This window comes from Arachis ipaensis, chromosome B6, assembly GCF_059453495.1.
Source record: "Arachis ipaensis isolate K30076 ecotype BB chromosome B6, ASM5945349v1, whole genome shotgun sequence".
Taxonomy (NCBI): Eukaryota; Viridiplantae; Streptophyta; class Magnoliopsida; order Fabales; family Fabaceae; genus Arachis; species Arachis ipaensis.
The window spans coordinates 95854842-95875487 of record NC_142441.1 but is presented as its reverse complement, the minus strand read 5'-3'; the positions used below and the strand labels follow the sequence as shown (position 1 = coordinate 95875487).

Below are 20646 nucleotides of genomic sequence, written 5' to 3'. Positions count from 1 at the left end.
GAATCTTTGCTTCTAATTTAAATATTAAATATTATAACTAATTCCATTCCACTTCAGCATTTCTTTCCAAAAGGGGAAGTAGGGGCATATACTCACTAACTCACCTCAAAAGGAACCTTTCCCGTGTGCTTTTTCCTTTTACACAACAAAACAGAGTCTAAAATAAAAGAATAAAATAAAAGAATAAAATAAAAGAGAAATTATATGCGACGTTCATGGCTTATCAATTCATATCCGAAGCTGGTCCATGTTTACTTGTTTAAGGAGAGAATGGACGATCAGAAATTGCAAGCAACAATAAGCCCAGTGGGCCCCATAATCCCAATCATCATGCAACACTTGACTGCACTCGCAAACGCAACACATGTAACAGTCCATCACTTCGTTTGAGTTTCATCGCTACCTGCCTTCTAGATAGTGCCACTTCTTCACCGTACAAATCCATCTCCCAATTATTAATTAAACTTAATAAACTCCATTTAGTGCTTCAAAAGAGGAAATCTCACACACACACACACACACGAACCCAAACCCAGTCAGTGGTCAGTGTCACGCTTCTCTCGCCTTATAAAGTAGTATAAAAATTCACAGCTCTCGATTCTGGATCTCTTTCCGTTTCTTCTTCCACTCAATAACACGCACACTCTGTTTTCTGAATCCTAATCTGAACCCTAGTGATCGAGGAAAATGGTTTACACCGTCTCGGGGATTCGGTTCCCCTCGGTTCCTTCGTTGCAGAAATCGTCGCAGCTGAGCTTCCACGATCGAAGGAGCGCTTCGTTCTCATTTCTCCTGAACAGGAACTCCTTCTCTCGTAAATAAGCTTTCTCTCATTCTTATGATGGTTCCGTTTTTTTGTTTGTTTGTGGAGTTGTCAGTTGTGTGAGGAGTGCTTGCTATTTTTGAACTTTGATTAGTGAGTTCTTTCTTCTTCTTCTTTTTTTCCCCGGTAGTTACGCTGTGAATCAATGAAAAACTGTTCGGTTGATGAATAGGAAACGGTAAATGAGTGAAGCACCAAATTTAGATCATTAGATGACATCGTTTGCTTTGGCTGAGTGGAGACCGACTTTTGCGTTGCTCTGTTTTGTGCGGTTGCATGCAAGATGCATCTGTTACGAAATAGAATACTAAATGTTGTGGACTCTGGAGTCTGGATCGAATAATTGTGTTTGTGTGACTGGTTGGATAATTTTTGTATGTATTTCCGCGTTAAATTAACATATCTGTGAAATCCAGCAGTTTTTGAACAAGAATGATGGAATATAAAATAATCAGTTGTTAATAATCATAGCGTTCTTTTAGGTTCACTGTAGATATCTTTTGTTTCTTTCAGTTGCAGCTGCAATGTTGGGGAAAGTAATTGGATTTTCTATATTTCTTTTGCAACAAGTTCGGCTTGTAAACCTGTATTGCCAATAATTTATTCTGCATATTTTTGTTTTAGAAAAATGTGTAAAAGTTGTAACCAAATCCTGCTGTAATGCTACCTTACTCTTCATTGTTTGTTGAGAATATGAATTGAATCTTAACTGTGCGCAGTATGTATTTAGGGAGACAAACAATATTAAGATATTCTTGGTTGGTAACTTTAGTGAGGACATAAAGTGTGTTGCTAGTGCTTTTGTAGAAGGGACAAGTTCATGTCATACGGGCTGAAGAGCTTTTGTTCTTTTACACTTTTGGGCTATCGGGGAATGATTCCGCAATTGGTGTATCTGGGTTGGTTCCCTAGGAGGCAGATGAGCTGTTTGACATGGTAGCAGAGTGTCCACAAGGACAGTGGTATCACTCTCCAAGATGCTGTATGGGGTACTTTTGAAAGGATCAAATCACCTTTTAGACCCCGATCCAGATAAGAGAGAATAGTTCCCACGGAGGTCCCTTGACTGATCTTGGGGTATTTTCCGCTTGCCTCTACCAGATGGGCCCAAGAAAGGCCATCAAATTCTTCCTTTGTCTCATTAACCGAATTAGATAATCTCCTGATGCTTGACCCAATTCCTATTCCTGATTTTCGGTTTGGAACATTTGGTATAGGGCAATAGTATGTAATTAGAGTGGTAATGATTGAACGAATCATTATAACAATGTGAAACTAGCATCAGTTGATTTGTAAAAATGGCTATCAATATTCAATGATTTATGAGTTTACTTATACATCAACATATTAACATTGACCTGAGAAAACACAACCTTGTGATAATATCTTTTTCATGGGATGAATGTAAAGTTTCTAGCTGGCATGCAGAACCAGGAATACTTGACAGGCATGAACACACCTCATTGATGTACATTCGCTTTTTCAGGGAAAAGTCTCGCTGTAAAATGTTCCCATGATTCTGACTTGTCATCTTCCACGGTTGCTGAATCTGATAAAGTACTTATTCCTCAAGGTCACGATAACTCTTCAACCACGACTGATGAAGTTGAAGCTCCTGATATAACTTCAGAGGATCCGCAGGTGCTTTTTGTTGTCGTGTATTTGGAGTATCTATGAAATGTGTGCTTCTTTTTTATGCCAAAAATGTTACATTTGGTTGAGTTTCACTGTACTCGTCATTTGTTGATTTTAACTATGAGAAAAATCTGGAGGTGGAAGAGAATGGATAAACTTCATTGTTATATATGGAAAAAAGAGGAATATAACTGCTATTCACTTTTCTTGCTGTGTCTAGTAAAAATGTAATGGAGTTTCTGAATAATATACTGTTATCAAAGTTAACTATCTACTTACTAAACTGTGAACATATACAAAACAGAAGTGAAGGTAGAAAGTATTTTTATGATCCAGATTCTTGTATGCTTTTCATGTTTTTGAGGATGTTAATGGAACTAATAACAGAATAGGCATGATGATTTTTTGGATTAATGGAATAGATGAACTGAGTTTAAGGTGGAGCAACATTGAAATTTGTCTTTATTCTTGAATAATTGGGTGGTAATTATTTGTATGCACATCATTGTTAATCATTTGAAAGAAAATTTGCTCTGGAGCCCTTTGGAGATGTTATTACTGTTTTACGGAAGTCATTTGTAATATTCTTAGCCTTTGAATGTAGGCATATTCTTTGTATTGTATTTCAATATGCAGCATGCCTAGTACGAATGCTGCTTTTTTGTTATGGATTGACAATTTCTGGTTGTTCGTTATTATTTATCTATAAATTGGCTTTCTTGGAAATGATACTTTTCTTTACATTGTTGTGCATTTTCAGAAAATACAAGAGTTAACCATGAAAGGTGAGAAAATTGATTATGAAGCAGTTAGCACTGACAAAGATGACAAGGATGGGCAAGGTCATGTTTTGTCATCACATGTGGATGTTGACACCAATACTCAAGCTGAGAATACATCAGTATCTATAAACAAGAAAGTGAAGGTCGAAAGTGAGGAAGCTAGACCAAAGATCATTGCCCCACCTGGCACTGGTCATAAAATATATGAGATTGATCCATCTTTGCAAGCTCACCGTGCTCATCTTGACTTCCGGTAAGCTAACTTCTTGACCAATATTCTTATAGGTCAAACAAGTACCTGATGTTTTAAATGGAGTAGGGATTGAAGATGTGTAATGTTTTAATAATGAGGCTATATTGACCTTTTATTGATAATTTCATTTTCATGTTTCATGTTGTTATGTGGAAAAAAAAAAAATTACAATGTATGAGGGTGGCTAGGTTGGAGGGTGAGATGTACAACGCTATGAAGTCCCCGAATCTTTTAAATTCATTGGCTAGTATCTCCTGTTGCAATTCAATGTGTGACATGTCGAAGAGATCTTACTAGGGTTTCATGCTTGGAAATTGGTTCCAGATCATGAAGCACTGACTGTTTTTGCATTACACAGTTTTTTTTTTTTTTTTTTACATGTGTTTCTTAAAATTTATTAGTTTATTGATATGTCTAGCTGATTCTACCAGTTTCCAAGTGGGATAAGTCTTTATTGTTATTGTTGTATGAGCTATTGCAATTGATGCACATCGAAATTGAAAGAGAAATAGTTTGAAGTAATTATTGACTGTACGAACTTGTGATTCAAAAGAATATGATGGATAAATAGGCAGCATTTTTTGGGCTTTGGCCTCTAGTGTTTACCCTTTAACAAAAACGATTATCTCCTTTGTGTTGGAATTTCCTTTGAAAATATTTTGTTACGTCAACTGATCTGGTTTGACCCTATATTTTATTAAACTAGATTGGTATTGTAATGAAGAAATTAGAACTAGGATAGGTGTATCCCTATTATGGGCCGACGTGGCTCAAAGTAATTTATCTAGGCTTGGATATTGGTAGATGTAAAGTTCTTTTGCATTTGGTATTATAGATATTTTTCTTACTGCCATTACTAAATTATTCAAATACTTTATCTTTCATTTCTGCTTACACTCGGGAAGATGATTAACATATGGTTTGATATGCTGTTTTTTGTTGTTCCTAAACTGTGCATGTTTTAATTTTTGTACCTCTGAATACTAGGTACTGTAACTAAATGGGAACATTAATTATTTTTTTTTTTTTGAAATACTTATGTCTCAAATCACAGTTATGGACAATATAAGAGATTGCATGAAGAAATTAACAAGTATGAAGGTGGTCTGGATGCATTTTCTCGTGGTTATGAAAAATTTGGCTTCACCCGCAGGTATTACATTGCACTTACTTTTAGAGGTCAATGCTGCTCACATCAAACAACTTCCCCCCATGAATTACTGATGGCACATTAAGGGTATGTTTGGGAATTTAGCTTCAAAGATAATTGAAAAGCAATCACCAATAATAGAATAATAAACAAAAGCTAACAATGGAATACAAGAATGCATGTGAAAACTTTGTTGTTTGATTTGATTATGTAATGAAGGGAAAGACCTCTGATCGTTTAAAAAGTAAAATCCCTTCTTCACTCTTCAATTTGGAGGGAGTGAAAAGTGAATGCAAAGAGGGTTCCAGTAGTTCTTATGTTGCCATTCCATTCTTTTTAAAAACAATTACCAAACATATGTTCTATTAAATACATCATGTCATTTTGTGCCTTGCATTCCATTGTTTATGGTGATTGACTGAATGTGTTACTCAAACAAGAAATCTTGCAAGGGGCAACAAAAGTAAAACCTTTATAGGGAATAAAGTATTGAATTTTTGCTCTAACTAATGATACGAGAAATTCCCAAGACTTGAACTACCAAACTCCAAATTTTCAAATTTTTTAACAATGAAATCCTTGTTTCATGGTCATGCTTCTAGCATTTGATTATATCTAACACATGCCTTTTATTCAAGAAGAAGATCCCAATAATGCACAGATCACCTTGTTCTGAACTTCTTATAGAGGAATAGGGGCAAGAATGGTCAAAATGAGGAACATATAGAGTTCCAAGAACTAAATTTAACTTAACATGGACACACAATGACACAGGTTACAATGCAGATTATATATATATATATATATCAGAGATGGTTCTTAATTAGATGACTGAGTGTCTGAGTCCACAATGTACTTTAGAGTTTAGAGGTAATACAAGATAATTTAGCAGTAAATATTAGCCAAAACTTAATAACTATAAACTTTGTTTGCAGTGCTACAGGCATTACTTACAGAGAGTGGGCACCTGGAGCAACGGTATTTTCTTTATCTTAATTTTTTGAATCAAGATTAGTTCTTCTATGAATCAAAATCTTTTGTAATTGTATCCTTTTTAAGCATAAGCTTTGAAGGGAGTCCAGAGCCACTAGAGTTTCATATCATAAAACAACTTTCTGCTTTACTATACATTTTAGTCGAAATACTGTTGTGGGTTTTCAGTGCACCCAATAAGTTAATTGCAACGGCTTTCAACATTTCCATATAATATTTGAGTTAATTAGGATGTGTTGGAGCTTGTGAGTTGCTTCGTTGAACTATTCTCTTTATTCCTTTGCCATTTATACCATGCTTGCACAATAGGCAATACTTATACTAGAGTTATAGAGTTGACTATACTTATGGTTGCTGACTTATTGTCAATATAATTATGATAGTAATCTCAAATTTACTGAACCTATGATTGCATTCATTTGGTAGAAAAGAAATGTTAAAAGCATTCTATAGATCAATTTCAAGATCTACCTTAGGAAGCATTAACACAATTTTTGAAGCAGTGATGTCTTTTTCCTCATGTCCTTCCTATTTCCTACTCTATACATTATATATCTTCAAATAATATTTGTAGATAATCTAGTTTTGGATTTTGCTGACTTTAAACTATCAAGAAAATCGTATCAATCCTATATATAGTTGGTATTTTATTTCCACTGCAAATAATTATGGATATTATTGGATGCTTTTCAGTCAGCAGCATTAATTGGAGATTTCAACAACTGGAATCCAAATGCAGATGTAATGACTCGGGTATGTTATCTGTAATCATCCTTTGAAGTTTATACACGCAATTTAGGATGCTTCTGTCATGAATAAAGTAATGACTAACTAACTAGTGTAGCACAGATTTACCAACTTGAGGATTTTTATCTTCCAAATATTTTCCTGACGTTTGATGTAGAATCTAGTGTATATGCCTCCTCGCTACCTGATGTACCTTTTTCCTATTCATTCCTTGTATGAGTTGTTTGGTATTTTCTTTAATTTCTTCCTTTCTAAATGTTCCTGCCTTTTTTGTTCCAAATATATATATATATATATATATATATATATATACAGAATGAGTTTGGTGTATGGGAGATCTTCTTGCCAAACAATGTGGATGGTTCACTGCCAATTCCTCATGGTTCTCGAGTCAAGGTAGTTTTTCTCCTTAACATTGTATGGTTAGTTAATTGATTGTGATCTTTACTTTATTCACTATCAACAAATGGCTTTATTACTTTCAAACAGGCCTAGGCCCACAATTGTTATTCTTTTAATGTTGGCAAATTGAGTAATTGTGTAGGCAATGAATCTTGAATCCCAATTAGCAACAATTAATATTACAATATGTGAAATATAGTTAAACATAATCTTTACTTGTATGTTTATACTTTATATATCTTTTTTCTTGCAAATTACTGCAAGTGATTAGACAAAACCCTTGCATGTAAGAATGAGAATTCTGTTATAACAAAAGCAATGAAGCAACTATTGAAGGATGTATGAAATTTTATCCCCTATTATTGAAAAGCTTACAAAAGAAATTTTAGTGATTCATGCGGTGGTGCTAGTGTCTGCAATACTTAACTGCTCAGACATCGTGATGTGTTGTTGAGTTTGTTTCAATGTTGACAATCTGGCCTATGCATTTATGTATACTCGAAATTGCGTGACAAAAATAAATAATTAAATAATTAATAACTGCAGGAGATTAACGTATTGATCTTACTGATGTACAGAGATTCTTATCTCTTCTGTAGTGATATTTAGTTTCTTTTCTTAAAATAAATAAATAAACAAAATAAAAAATAAGATAAATAAATAAATTTGAGGTATTTCTGCATTTCTTATCCATAAATTAGGGATGCTATCTTTAGGAAATCCCCTATCTACCTGAGATTAGACCAATTTTACAAGTTCATTGATGATGCTTCAAGAACCTTCTTCGTTGAAAACTTTTTTTACCTTTCCAGTGCAGTATACAGTGTAGCATAATAAGCTCTGTGGAAACGATCTTTCTTTGTCTTGTTCCGAAGAAGCTTTACTATTTATTCTTGCTAGCATCATCTTAGTGACTTTAGAGAAAGTATGGCATCCAACTCCTTGTCAGCATATAAGTAGGCATTTCACTAACTGCATTTAATCAAATGACTGGTTATAATGAAGATTGGTGACTTGGCTAACTTCGGCATCTTTCTCCATTCCTTTGATTTTAATATTAATTATTTCTTTTGAGGATATCTTATCCTTGACTAATGTAATACCCAACTTTATCTGTCTTATAAAACTTGTATAAAAAGTGGGGTACCATATATGAAAAACATTGATAGATGGCTTGAACTATGGTTGTGGGTTTATTCTGTGAACTAACTATCTCTAAAACACATTTGTAGATCCGCATGGAAACTCCGTCTGGAATCAAAGATTCAATCCCTGCTTGGATAAAGTTCTCTGTACAGGCTCCTGGTGAAATTCCATATAATGGTATATACTATGATCCACCAGAAGAGGTAGGTTTCAATGTCTCTTTCATTTATGCCAACCGAAATGAAAAATGTAGTTTCTCTCCCCCCTTCCATTCTAGCATTTGTTACAGAATGGAATTGTATTTTTTCCCTCGCTTGGGTGATATATGATCGTTCTTCAAGGAAAATTTTATTACTTTTATAATATAATGTATTATAATATGATATGCAAAGAGGTAGACAAGTTTGTAGTATTGTATGCCACTGCTGATCTGCCACTCTGTCTTGATGTTTTCTTATTATTATATGTTACATACCCTGAGGAGAATGCTGAGTCAGCAGTGCAGGCAGCTAAAAAAGGGAAGATAATAATCCCTTTACCTTATCATTATTCTAGACGAAATAATAAAGGAAAGGGAGGAATAACTGATTTAAATAACTGATTTATTTTAGGAAGCAATAACTGATTGAATCAGTTAGAGGAGAATCAGGGACTGCATGATTTTAGGAGGCAATAACTGATTGAATCAATCAGAGGAGAATCAGGGAACTGCATGATTGTGAAGATTTCGATTAGAGAGAGGGTGAGGCAATAAAAGAAGGAACCGAATAGGTATTGAGGGAGGAAAAGATTTGGAAAGGCCTAGGTTAGGAGAGAAGAGGACTCTCGAAATTCCTCTGCTATCATTTTCTATTCTATTGTAATTCTGCATTTCCATTCAATAAATCCCAGCTGAGAGTATTTTGCCTAAAGGGTAACCTGTTCAGTTTGTTTTTTTTTGTTTTACCGAGTGCTGTGAGAGCATTCTGTTGGTACCAGTTTTAACAACTGGTATCAGAGCGTGGTTGTCGGCGCCATAGAAAGGGCTACCTATAGGCTGGATTAAGGTGAATACCGAATACTGATAGACCGTAGCAAAGTGGATACCGTTGGGTCAGTGTCGATAGAGTGAAGCCGCCGTGGACGTCGGCTCTCAGGGCCGGTGTATTGTTAGGGACTTGGGTATTATGGGTGCTCGAAGTCCCACATCTAGTAGTATGGGATGCTTGATGTTGTATATAAGGAGAGTGGTTCTTCCCCCTTAACAGCTAGCTTTTAAGGCGTAGTTTCCCACTTTCCTTAGATACCTAACATTATATGCCAAAGATTTCACAAGCCCCCTTCTCCGAACGCATGAGATGTACTTTGCTTAAAGTATAATGCCATATTCTTGTGCCTTAAAAAAAGAATGGTAGACAAGACTGCAATGTTCAGTTTAACCATGTTTGTCAAATGTGTCATGAAAATTAGTCTATGGTAATAGACTCTTAAGTAAATGAAACGAAAATAATCATTTAGTGATAACAGTATGCTTAGCTATCCATACAGGTGTTAGTAATCATTGACTTATGTATATGGTAACCTACTTTGAAAAAAGTTTGTTGAACTAATAATGTTTGATTTCTCAGTCATGCATTCCTGTTTTAAATTTGTTTTGGTTTTCTTTTCTATGCAGGAAAAATATGTCTTCAAATATCCACAGCCAAAGAGACCAAAATCACTTAGAATATATGAATCACATGTTGGAATGAGTAGTTCGGTGAGCATTTTTACACTTTTCTTAAGGAATGAGTAAAGGAAGTCTAATTTTTAGACACCATCCACAACCAAGTTTTATTAAACTGAGGCAACTGTGACTGGAGTACTGGACTGATCTCATGACATTTTGAGGATCCATGTTGCAAGACTATCAAAGAAGAGTATCTAAAATATGTCAAACTTCAAATTGATACTTGCTCCACAATTCTTTCATGTATTTTTTACGTGAAGTTAAATAATCTTATCGTTAGCAAATTAACAAAAACAATTTTAGTAAGCCAATTCTTTGGTAGCTGCTAAGAGAAAGCATATTATAACAAGCAGTGGGCTTTACCCTTTTTGGTTTTTTTCAAAATGAAAACTCATTAGATGATTTTTTATTGCATTGGTCTTTTTTCAGATAATTGCTGTCAATCTTATTTGCATACCTGAATGTTTTGCATAATGTCAGACTAAATCTATCTAGTCACCAAAAAAAAAAGACTAAATCTATCAAAATTTAAGTGCATCGGTAGAGTTTCAATTGTTCTTTACAACTAACTTATCGACTTTGAGGTGCAGGAACCAAAAATCAATACGTATGTCAACTTTAGAGATGAAGTGCTACCTCGCATTAAAAGGCTTGGCTATAATGCTGTCCAGATTATGGCTATTCAAGAGCATTCTTATTATGCTAGCTTTGGGTAATTCTTGTGCAATCTGATGTTGCCAACTTTTTCCCCTTCTCCCTATCCCAAATTGCTGTTGGCTTGTGATTCAAAGAATAACATCCATTTTTGCTATATTTTATTTATTTTGTCTCTTATTGTGTTCCTCCTAAAAATTGATGACCTGATAGTTAAAAAGCTGTTATGCATGAATCAGGTACCATGTTACAAATTTCTTTGCACCTAGCAGCCGGTTTGGAACTCCGGATGATCTCAAGTCTCTCATAGACAAAGCCCATGAATTAGGCCTGCTTGTTCTGATGGATATTGTACATAGGTAAATGATGTTAATATTCTGTTTCGATCAATATCTATGAATCTTGTCTTTCATCCTTTTCTTCAAGTTATCATTATATGGATTTTGTTACATTCATGATCTTGTTGTGCCATATTTTTAAAATTGCTGCTAATACAACCAACATATTGTGAATGCAGTCATGCATCAAATAATACACTGGATGGGCTGAACATGTTTGATGGAACTGATACTCATTACTTCCATGGTGGGTCACGAGGTTATCATTGGATGTGGGATTCTCGTCTTTTTAACTATGGAAGCTGGGAGGTAAGTGCTGTCTGCACAGAATTCATTAACATTTTTGTCAGCATTTTTCCTTATGATTTACCCTTGCAGAGTAATGCCATATTGTTAATTCTTAATATAGGTTCTAAGGTATCTGCTTTCAAATGCAAGATGGTGGCTGGAAGAATATAAGTTTGATGGGTTTCGATTTGATGGTGTCACATCAATGATGTATACTCATCATGGATTGGGGGTATGTGATACTTGATTTTTTTGTGATTTGTCTTTGTCTCAACATTTTAGGTTAACTTGTCTCTGTTTTTACTTATAGACTATTATCATGAAGGATAATTAGACCACCATGTGAATGAAAAATATAATGGCTTTTGACTATTTTCTCCACAATGCTGATAACTGGAGACCTTTATTGTTTTCATTAGCTTGTTTGCTTATGCTACACTGCCTATGTTGTGAAGAATGTCTTAGCCTCGTCTTGCTATTGAATTTCTTTCTTGGCTTGGAAATAATTGTGATCATAATTTTTTTTACTTCATCATTATTGAATGGAATATTTACATATGCTTTGAATTTCAATAATATAGTGTTAAATTTCCTTGTTGGGAGAATCAAAATGACAGGGCCCAACTGAAAGTAGAATATATAGTCACCTCTCATTGTTCAGTTCAGTTCAATAGTAGAAGAAATGATCTGGAATCAATCATTGAATAGTACTGGCTTCTGGTTATATATGATATGAAACAAGTAAAAGAAAGAAAATAAGTACAAGATATACAAAGGGAACTGTATTAAACAACTAATAGATAGGAGGTTGATATTTAAAGAAAAAGCATTCCATGTTCTTCAGCATATGTTACAAAATAACATGTTTTCATGATGCAGGTTGGTTTTACTGGAAATTACAATGAGTACTTCGGTTTTGCAACTGATGTTGATGCTGTGGTTTACCTGATGCTGGTTAATGATGTCATTCATGGGCTCTTTCCTGAAGCTATTACTATTGGTGAAGATGTATGCTAACCTTTCGTATGTTTAAAATTTTGTTAACAGCTTAGAAACTATGTTACTTCTGTTATGCCCTGCTTGAAATGTGACTTGAGTTTAGCATTTGCCACTGCTCAAAACTTGATTATTTGTCAATGGTAAACCTGTAAGTAACCCAATGGCAGTAAAAAATAACTGGAAAAAATAATGTGGCTGAATCATCTACTTGACTCAATGAAAACTGCGGTTAACATTACAATTATCTTTTCATTTACAGGTCAGTGGAATGCCAACATTTTGCCTTCCTACACAAGATGGTGGGGTTGGCTTTGACTACCGCCTGCACATGGCCATAGCAGACAAGTGGATTGAGATTCTCAAGTAACTTTATTTTAATCTGGAACCCGACATGTTAAATTTCCTTCTTAAGTAGTGTTGATTGTGGATATTTATGCTTACATATAAAGTATATGATGAATTTGCGTGAAACTGAAAGAGACATGGCTTGGTGCTGTAAAATGATAAAAATAACATAAGAACGGCTGGAAAAATAAGACCAGGATTATTTAATCCTTTGTTTAGTATTGTATTTGGATTATGAAATAACCTTTTAGGTTAAATCCCAATTGGAATGTCTATAAAAGAAAAGAGTATCAATCTGAAGTTCCATAGTACAAGCAACTCAAATATGACACAGGTTAAGTTATCAGCAAATGCATGGAATGTGTTAGTACTTTGGAGAATTCTTAAGTCAAATAATTAATTGCTGATACTTTCTACTTGTAAGGAGTAATCGAACATAACTGGGGTGATTATGTTTGAAGTTAATGCTAGTCATTCACTTACAATGTTACTAAGCTCCTTAGAGTGTAAGCGGAGACTTTGCATGTGGAAAATGCACACTTCCCGTGTCTTAACATTTTTACTATTTTAGGCAATGTCAAATTGTGTCTCTTTTATCATTCCACCTCTATAGGCCATCGTCATCTTATGGTTTATTACAAGGTTGGAAAAAAAAAAAAACTATGTCTGATTTCGGCCATGTTCACTTTCATGTAGGAAGAAAGATGAAGACTGGGAAATGGGTGATATAGTTCACTCTCTCACAAACAGAAGGTGGCTAGAAAAATGTGTAGCATATGCTGAAAGTCATGACCAAGCTTTGGTTGGGGACAAGACAATTGCATTTTGGTTGATGGACAAGGTGTTTAGCTCTTCCATATACTGTCTCTCTCAATTACTTGAAAATGTTTATTCTGAAGAACTGCTTGCTTTGAAAAGATAAAAAAATGGAGTTTCATCCAGTTGAGTGTTGACTGTGCATATACTGCATTGGGAGTTCTTTTTATTTGTAGCTGCTATACATAAACGAATAATTGGTGGATGAATATAAATCATGTGGAAATCTATCATCTGCATTTGCATTACACTCCTGATATTGGGGACAATTCTTGTAGCTTATAGGAATCTAATATGGCATCCTTCAATTCTCTTGTCAAATCATTAAGGACCCTTGTTTTATACATTGCTGTGTTTTAGCTACTTTTTTCATAATATTTTGTTTGGTTGCTTCAGGATATGTATGACTTCATGGCCTTAGATAGACCATCTACTCCTCTCATAGATCGTGGTATAGCACTACACAAGATGATTAGGCTTATCACAATGGGTCTTGGTGGGGAAGGGTATTTGAATTTTATGGGGAATGAATTTGGCCATCCTGGTAAGCATATGGGAATTGCTTTTTGTCATTATTAATGTAAGGATTTAAAAATAATTTGAGCAGCAGTTGCATTTAATGTTGACAAGAAAAGGGGTTTTGCTCTTTGTTGTTTCTGTTCAGAATGGATTGATTTTCCAAGGGGTGATCAACATCTTCCTACTGGTGCAGTAATTCCCGGGAATAATTACAGTTATGATAAATGTAGGCGTAGATTTGACTTGGTAAGTTCCTGGTATCCACATTACGCACATTACTTGTGCACATTCTCACTGTCTATCCTTGTGGGGGATTCAAAGAAAATAGTTCATAAGATTAACAAAATTATCTTTATACCCTTGTTTAATCAGGGGGATGCAGACTATCTTAGATATAGGGGGATGCAAGAATTTGATCAAGCTATGCAGCATCTGGAAGAAAGGTTTGGTGTAAGTGTTCATTTTTTCCTGACTTACTGGGATTTAATTGTATTATTTCTCATCAATGGAGTTACCTTGTGGGAAGTTGGTTTTGACTATGGCAACAATATTTAAAACAAATGTGTGAGCCATTCTTTATTTTTAATTCTTCTGATGCAGGTTCTATCGGAATGTTTATGCTCTCTTTTTGTGTTCTTTATAGAGTACTATGGCATTTGATCTAATTTGGATCCCCTTAGGGGAAGCAGTTATAGAAAGTTAACTATATTTAACTTTGCAGTTCATGACTTCTGAGCACCAATATATTTCTCGGAAACATGAGGGTGACAAAGTTATAGTGTTCGAAAGGGGCAAACTTGTATTTGTCTTCAATTTTCATTGGTACAACAGCTATTCAGATTACAGAGTTGGATGCTTAAACCCAGGGAAATACAAGGTATGATCTGCTACTCTGACAAGACAATGTTGATAACATTTTTTTTAATAGATAGGAAATAAGTTTTTATTCATAAAAGACGTCAAACATCATTTACAAGTAACAAAGACAATAGATTTAGATCTAAAGAAGAAAGTTGGACATTTTCTATGTTGAACTAAAGCCCGAGAATAATACAATTTCAGTTACAAAGAATCTTAAACAGTGGAAACAAAGTCAAATTTGGCTTTTTTAAGTTTCTAAATCTACACAGAAAGTGCTACAATAAAAAAAGGGCAGCCCGGTAAACAAGTATCACACAAGCATCCCGCGATAAGGGTTCAGGGAAGGGCCACACCAAAAGGGTATATGTACGCAGCCTAACCTGCTAATTACATATATGGCTAATTAGGTCATACGGAGACAACTCGACCATTGTCCCAAGGCACCCTTTCACAGAAAGTGCCACAACATAGTAAAATATTTTTTCCCTTTCTTTTTGAGCAAATCTGAGCATACTTTTTGATCAAATCTTCCCTTGATGTACTCTCCAAGATCTATAAAATAGACTAACTATCCACAAAGGAAAAACAAGAAACACCACAAAAGGAGAGATATAACAACATGAAGGAACAGGGGAGGGCCTCCGCTGCCTTGAAAGGCTGTGGCGGCAGCGGCCCTCCACAAAAGTGCATTATGCTTTCTTCTTTTCTTAGAGAGGGAAGAGAGAAAGGTGCTGTATATGACCCCTATAATTTGAAACTATTGACAATGTTGCTAGCATTAGAACATGAAATTCTCGTGTATACCAATGCAAAGCTACCACCTGTTTTTTAAACCTGAGGAACGTCGTTTACTCCTTTTCATCATTGTCTGGTTAGTTTACGAATTCAGCAAAGCAGTTTAGTGATTAACTATTTCCTTTCTTAACAGTATACTCTCAATTGAACCAATTATGAGTGTTTTGTATTAGTGTGAAGGTGAAGTGCATGTTAATATTATTCTACTACAAAAATGAATCATTTTTGTTCTCTCAAATTTAAATAATTGAAGTTTGTATGAGTGAATTTTAGTGAATATTCAATAACTGAGCTAGAAGTCCCCAACGAAGTAGTAAAGCCTTCTGCTCCTTTTTTCTCTGTCTCGTGTGTATCATCAATATGACATCTGTTCTGATAGCTAGAAAAAACTCTGCACTTGTATCATGATATATCACATTCCCATTTCAAGAAAGGCTATATTATAGGCACTGGTTGTCAGTGGCATCAAAATTCTGCCAAATACTATGTTTCCAGAATTAGTTTAGCATGTTGTGTAATGGATTGTGTTTTTTCTTGCTCTCAGATTGTCTTGGATTCAGATGATCCCTTGTTTGGTGGCTTCAATAGACTCAATCCCACAGCCGAGTACTTCACCTCTGTACGTGACTTGTCTAAAACTTCCTTTTATGTGCTCATGCTTGGGTGTGGAGCGCTAAGTTTTCCGTTTTGTCCTAATTGTGTGTTTCTGTTGACGGATTTTAATATTCATGTGGGCATCAACTCCTTGATTCCTTACAGGATGGATGGTATGACGACCGACCCCGATCTTTTCTCGTGTATGCACCTTCTAGAACAGCTGTGGTGTATGCCCTCGCAGATGAAGCTGAACCAGAGCCAAAGCTAAAACCAGTTGAAGTGCTAGTGATGGAACCAGAGCTAGAGCCAGAGCCAAAGCAAGTGCTAGAGTCAGAGTCAAAGCCAGAGCCAGTTGAAGCAGAAGTTGAACCCTGATGACTATTTTCTGGGACAAATGTGACTAGTGCTGCATGGCATGTATGCGATAACAACTCCAAGTCAAACTAGCCAACAAATATATCTGTCGGTAACGCTGAAAAGCTAAGAAGCTGAAGTAAAAAAGTCGGAATATCGTTCATTGTGAACCGCTATTTAATCTTAAGCGAGGCAGCATAGTAACGTGAAAATCTTGTACTTGTGCCTTGCTAGGTAAAATTATGCATAGCACGCAGAGTTTTATGTTTTTACTTTTTAGGGTTTTATGTTTGACCTCTACGGATCGTATCACATTTGAGGAATGTGAATCAGCAAAACATCTGTCCACGACCCTCACTGTACCCGAGCAGCATTCACCAATCAATCGTTCCTAATTGCAAAGGTACCGAGGGATCTTACCCTGAAAAATTTTGCGAGAGGCTTTTGCTTTTGTAAATGTCTCCGTCACATTTAGTTGAGTTGTAGCAATAAGCAGTGTTTCACATTTGATTGGTTCAATGCAAAAACTTTTATGCTTGTGCAAACAAAAGTAAATCATATTCGTTCACCAAGGAAAAGTTGCTTATCTGTCGCAGTACTGTTTATTTCCTTGTGTCATCTTTTTGAAGATAACAATAACTAATACGCTCACCTCGTTCATTTTCTTCTTGTGGACTTGCCTGGCCAAGTGGCAACAATGGATTTTCACACTAATTAGATTTGCAAAGTTACACGTTCTAAATATTTTAACAGGCGATCGGTTTTTTTGTTCCAAAGTTGTGAATTTCTTCGTATTTAATACCTCGTAGATTTAACTTCAATATACGTAAATAGTGGCTTGAATAGAGGAAACGTCGCATTATGAACTCCCTCCACTTAGGTTTCATGCCCCTATTCTTGGAAACAACAGATGCATTCCATAGGATTGACTCAAAAGTGTTACAAGCATGTCCAGTGTCCAACAATGGCCACAAAAGTGGAAAATAAAATCCCACCCAATAAACAAGCAGAAAAAAAAAGATCCAGACAGTAAATGGGAGCACCAATTGAGTTAAAAACTAGGTGCTAATGAAGCTGGTCTGAGAGGCAGAAGCACGAGGCAAGTGATGCAGAACACTGGTGGGAGATGAAGTGGAAGTGGATGATCTGAGTGCCTCAGCAAGTGGCCCTCCCATTGAAGCCACTTGATTCCCCGAACTCCAGCCTCCGGCCCAACTCAACTGCAGTTGCTCTGCCTCTGCATTCCCATTCCCATTTCTTGGACCCGGATCCTCCCCATACCCAGTGGACAACTTTAGTGATACATCTGAAGAAGCAGCATTATTTCCAGGCATTGAAATTGAGAGTGATGTGGCCGAGTTTATCCTCCCACTCCCACCACCACCACCATTGTTTTCAGCGTTTTCAGGGTCCTGATGCAGTGAGCGTGGCCAGTCATCAAAGAAATGCCTCAGCATGTGCCCACCTGATCTGCCACCATCCCCACCCACATGATGATGGTTATCTTGATTTTCAAACACCCTCTTGTTTTCTTCTTCCTTGGTCCCTCCACTCCCAGAGGACCTACACAGTGGCCCATCCAACAACACAACCAAAACAAAATTATCAACTAGGGCACACATCATACAACGCAAGATTGTGGCTCTGGGAACACCAGCACAACATTATTTCTATATTTCGTCTAAAAAGAAAAGGTTGGGGATTATTTAGGCACAATCTAAGGCTTTTTTTCCTTTTTCCACAAACGTAAGACTTAAAGAGACATAATTTTGCGGGCCCCCCTATCCCACCAGTTAGGCATCAGTCAATCAACCAAAGGAACCAAACAAACAATGAAACAATCTCTAATATTAGATTACTTGTTTAATCTAGAACCAAACTTCAAACTTAAACCTTTCCATGTATCTTAAGAAACAAGACCGACAGACAAGGAAAATATGTAAAAACAGAAATTGTTGAAGCAAAAAGTATGTCCCACCATATTGCTACACATCAAACACACATAGAAGCAATAGTTTTAGTAACCATTTCCCAAAGCAAAACCTCACTCACTGATTGCACTTTATTCTGATAGTACACCACACTGATTGCCTTTTATTAGAACATAATAGTACTTACTACTAATTATCATTATTTCAAAGTAAAACATTCAATTAATGCACACGGCACAGTACACTACTAGCTAGTAGTCTAGTACCATCATTCAAACCCAATAATAATAACTCATTGTTATAAGTACAGAAATAGTGGAAGATCATAGTTATTATTATTACCGTTCATTATTAAGGTGAATGAGATCAAAAGGGGATTTCAATGAGGCAGTGGCAAGAGGCGGTGAAGAGATACAAGAAGATGATGAAACAACGCCTAAAGTAGTTCCACCACCAGTGGTTGGTGTGGGTAGTTCCACAGGCTTTCTTGAACGGTTTCGACCTCTATGCATGTGGCGCTCGCAGTACTTCTGACCGGCCACCACGTCCCTCGAGCACCGCCACTTCTTCCCGTCAGTCCTCCGGCACCGCCCTGGCTCCGGATCCATTGATGCTCTTCCCCAGTACCCTGATTGCAACACTGCACATGCAACCAACAAAAATACAAACTTTAACATGTCCACAATATACCCTTTATCTTGATTTGTACCAAAATCCACAAGCATGTCAAAAATGTAAACTTTGGTTAGCTACTGATGATGCTGCATGAAAATACGGATGATAAATCTCCTTAGGGGGTGTTCAATAATAACAGGAAAGACCAAAAAAGGTGCAATTTTAGCAATAGAGGTTATGAATAGTATTAGGAACTTACGAGCTGCAGGTTGATAGTGTTGGAGAGAGTGGTGAAGGAAATAGGGAGAAGAATGGAAGAGGCTTTTCTTGATTGGTTGAAGGAGCTCAGGGGGAACAGCAGCACCGGCCAACATGTACCTGAATATCAAAGCCTGCAACTCAAGCTCCTGCCACTGTGACAAGCTGAAGTAACTCCCCATTCCTATAACCAGTAACACACATGATGGAATGGATTATGATGATGATGATAAAGACAAGGCACAGAGAGAGAGAGAGAGAGAGAGAGAGAGAGAGAGAGAGAGAGAGAGAGAAGGGGTGAATCCAAAAGAAGAAAAAGGTGAGAGCTCGGAGGAGCTAGCAACAGCAAACTCGAAAAGTAAGCAACTCAAGGCCAGAAGATAAGATATAATCATACTTTCTGACTTTTTTTTTTCCAGTATAAGGGAGGAAGGGAAAAAGGAAAACACTGTGAAAAGGAAGAAATACTTACTGGGGAATTTGGTGGTAGTAGTAGTAGTAGTATGAGGAGCAAGTGTTGAATCTGACAGGGTGCAGGTGACTTTGCTGTTGGGTTCAGGTACAAACAAGGGGAGAGCAGAGGCAGGTGATGGTGGCTGTTGTTGATGGGATTCTGGTGGGAGAAGTTTTGGCATCTTTGTAGAATGTTGTTGTTCCTCTGACTCATCCTGGTTTCTCCATTGCTTCAGATAATGGAAGTCCATGAAGAGAGAGAAATAGAGAGGAGAGAGAAAGAGAAACCAGAGCTTTTAAGTTTGGTCGATTATGTGGAGCGGGCTTAATTTAATTAACTCTGGTTAGGTATGGTGTAATGTTATGTTACGTTGGATGTGTAAAGACCAAGTTTATGAAGAAGAAAAAAAAGAAAAAAAGAAAGGGGTGAGCAGTGAGGTGTGTGGGGTTCCTTTATAATGTTTGGCAGATAGCAGTGAGGGAGTGAGAGGATTCTGACAGCAAAGCCTGCAAAGTTTGTTTTGAAGGGAGTGGGGAAGCCCTAGAGAGCACTTGAGAAAAAGACAGTCAGACAAGACAGTGAGGGGAAAAAGAAGAAGCCCTCACAAAGAAATATTTACAATAAAATAATATGAGAACAACTGGATTGATGGATAGAGAGAAAGAGAGAGAGAGAGAAAACCCTGCAGTCTTTGTCCTTCTCCTTCTGTGCCTTTGCTTTGGAAATAGCACTTGTTTGCTTAAAAGGATATTTCTTTTAAAATAAGAATTTTGTTTTCTGGTGTCATTTCAAATAAAAAAATTAAAAACTAAAAAATATTTTAGTTTCATTGTATGTTCAAAAATATTATATACAAATTAAGAAATTAATTATTATATATTTATAAATAAATATATTATTTAATTATTTTTAATATATATTTTATATTTTAATACATATTTTATATTTATAAATAATTTAGTAGTTATTTTTTAATTTATACGTAACATAAGAATTTTTTATAAATAAATTAAATTATTTTAATTATCAAAATATATAATTTATAACATATTTATCAATTGGTAATACATTGATTTTATTTTGTTTATAATGTAAATAAAATAATTATGAATGTATATAAATAAAATATATAAAATTTGAAAAAAATAGATATATCTCATAGTATAAACGAGATATATTTATA

At 35.8% G+C, this 20646-nt stretch overlaps 2 protein-coding genes across 2 annotated transcripts; one reads left to right on the top strand and one right to left on the bottom strand.

The window, feature by feature from the left end:
- The first annotated feature begins 368 nt into the window (after window positions 1-368).
- On the top strand, window positions 369-16755 carry LOC107648820 (1,4-alpha-glucan-branching enzyme 1, chloroplastic/amyloplastic). The gene is made up of 22 exons (XM_016352634.3): window positions 369-814; window positions 2310-2464; window positions 3219-3493; window positions 4548-4646; window positions 5579-5621; window positions 6330-6389; window positions 6699-6779; window positions 8018-8134; window positions 9586-9669; window positions 10230-10351; window positions 10533-10652; window positions 10811-10940; window positions 11041-11151; window positions 11799-11927; window positions 12178-12281; window positions 12960-13104; window positions 13476-13623; window positions 13744-13844; window positions 13971-14048; window positions 14320-14475; window positions 15799-15873; window positions 16014-16755. Exons 1-22 carry the CDS (start codon window positions 688-690, stop codon window positions 16224-16226), a joined length of 2673 nt encoding a protein of 890 aa, XP_016208120.1. The 5' UTR covers window positions 369-687; the 3' UTR covers window positions 16227-16755.
- A 344-nt stretch (window positions 16756-17099) lies between these two features.
- LOC107648821 (growth-regulating factor 3) lies at window positions 17100-20043 on the bottom strand. The gene is made up of 4 exons (XM_016352635.3): window positions 19482-20043; window positions 19011-19193; window positions 18479-18776; window positions 17100-17768 (listed from the first exon to the last, which is right to left on the bottom strand). The coding sequence occupies exons 1-4, from the start codon at window positions 19711-19713 to the stop codon at window positions 17264-17266; spliced, it is 1218 nt and encodes a 405-aa protein (XP_016208121.1). The 5' UTR covers window positions 19714-20043; the 3' UTR covers window positions 17100-17263.
- Between the last annotated feature and the right edge of the window lie 603 nt (window positions 20044-20646).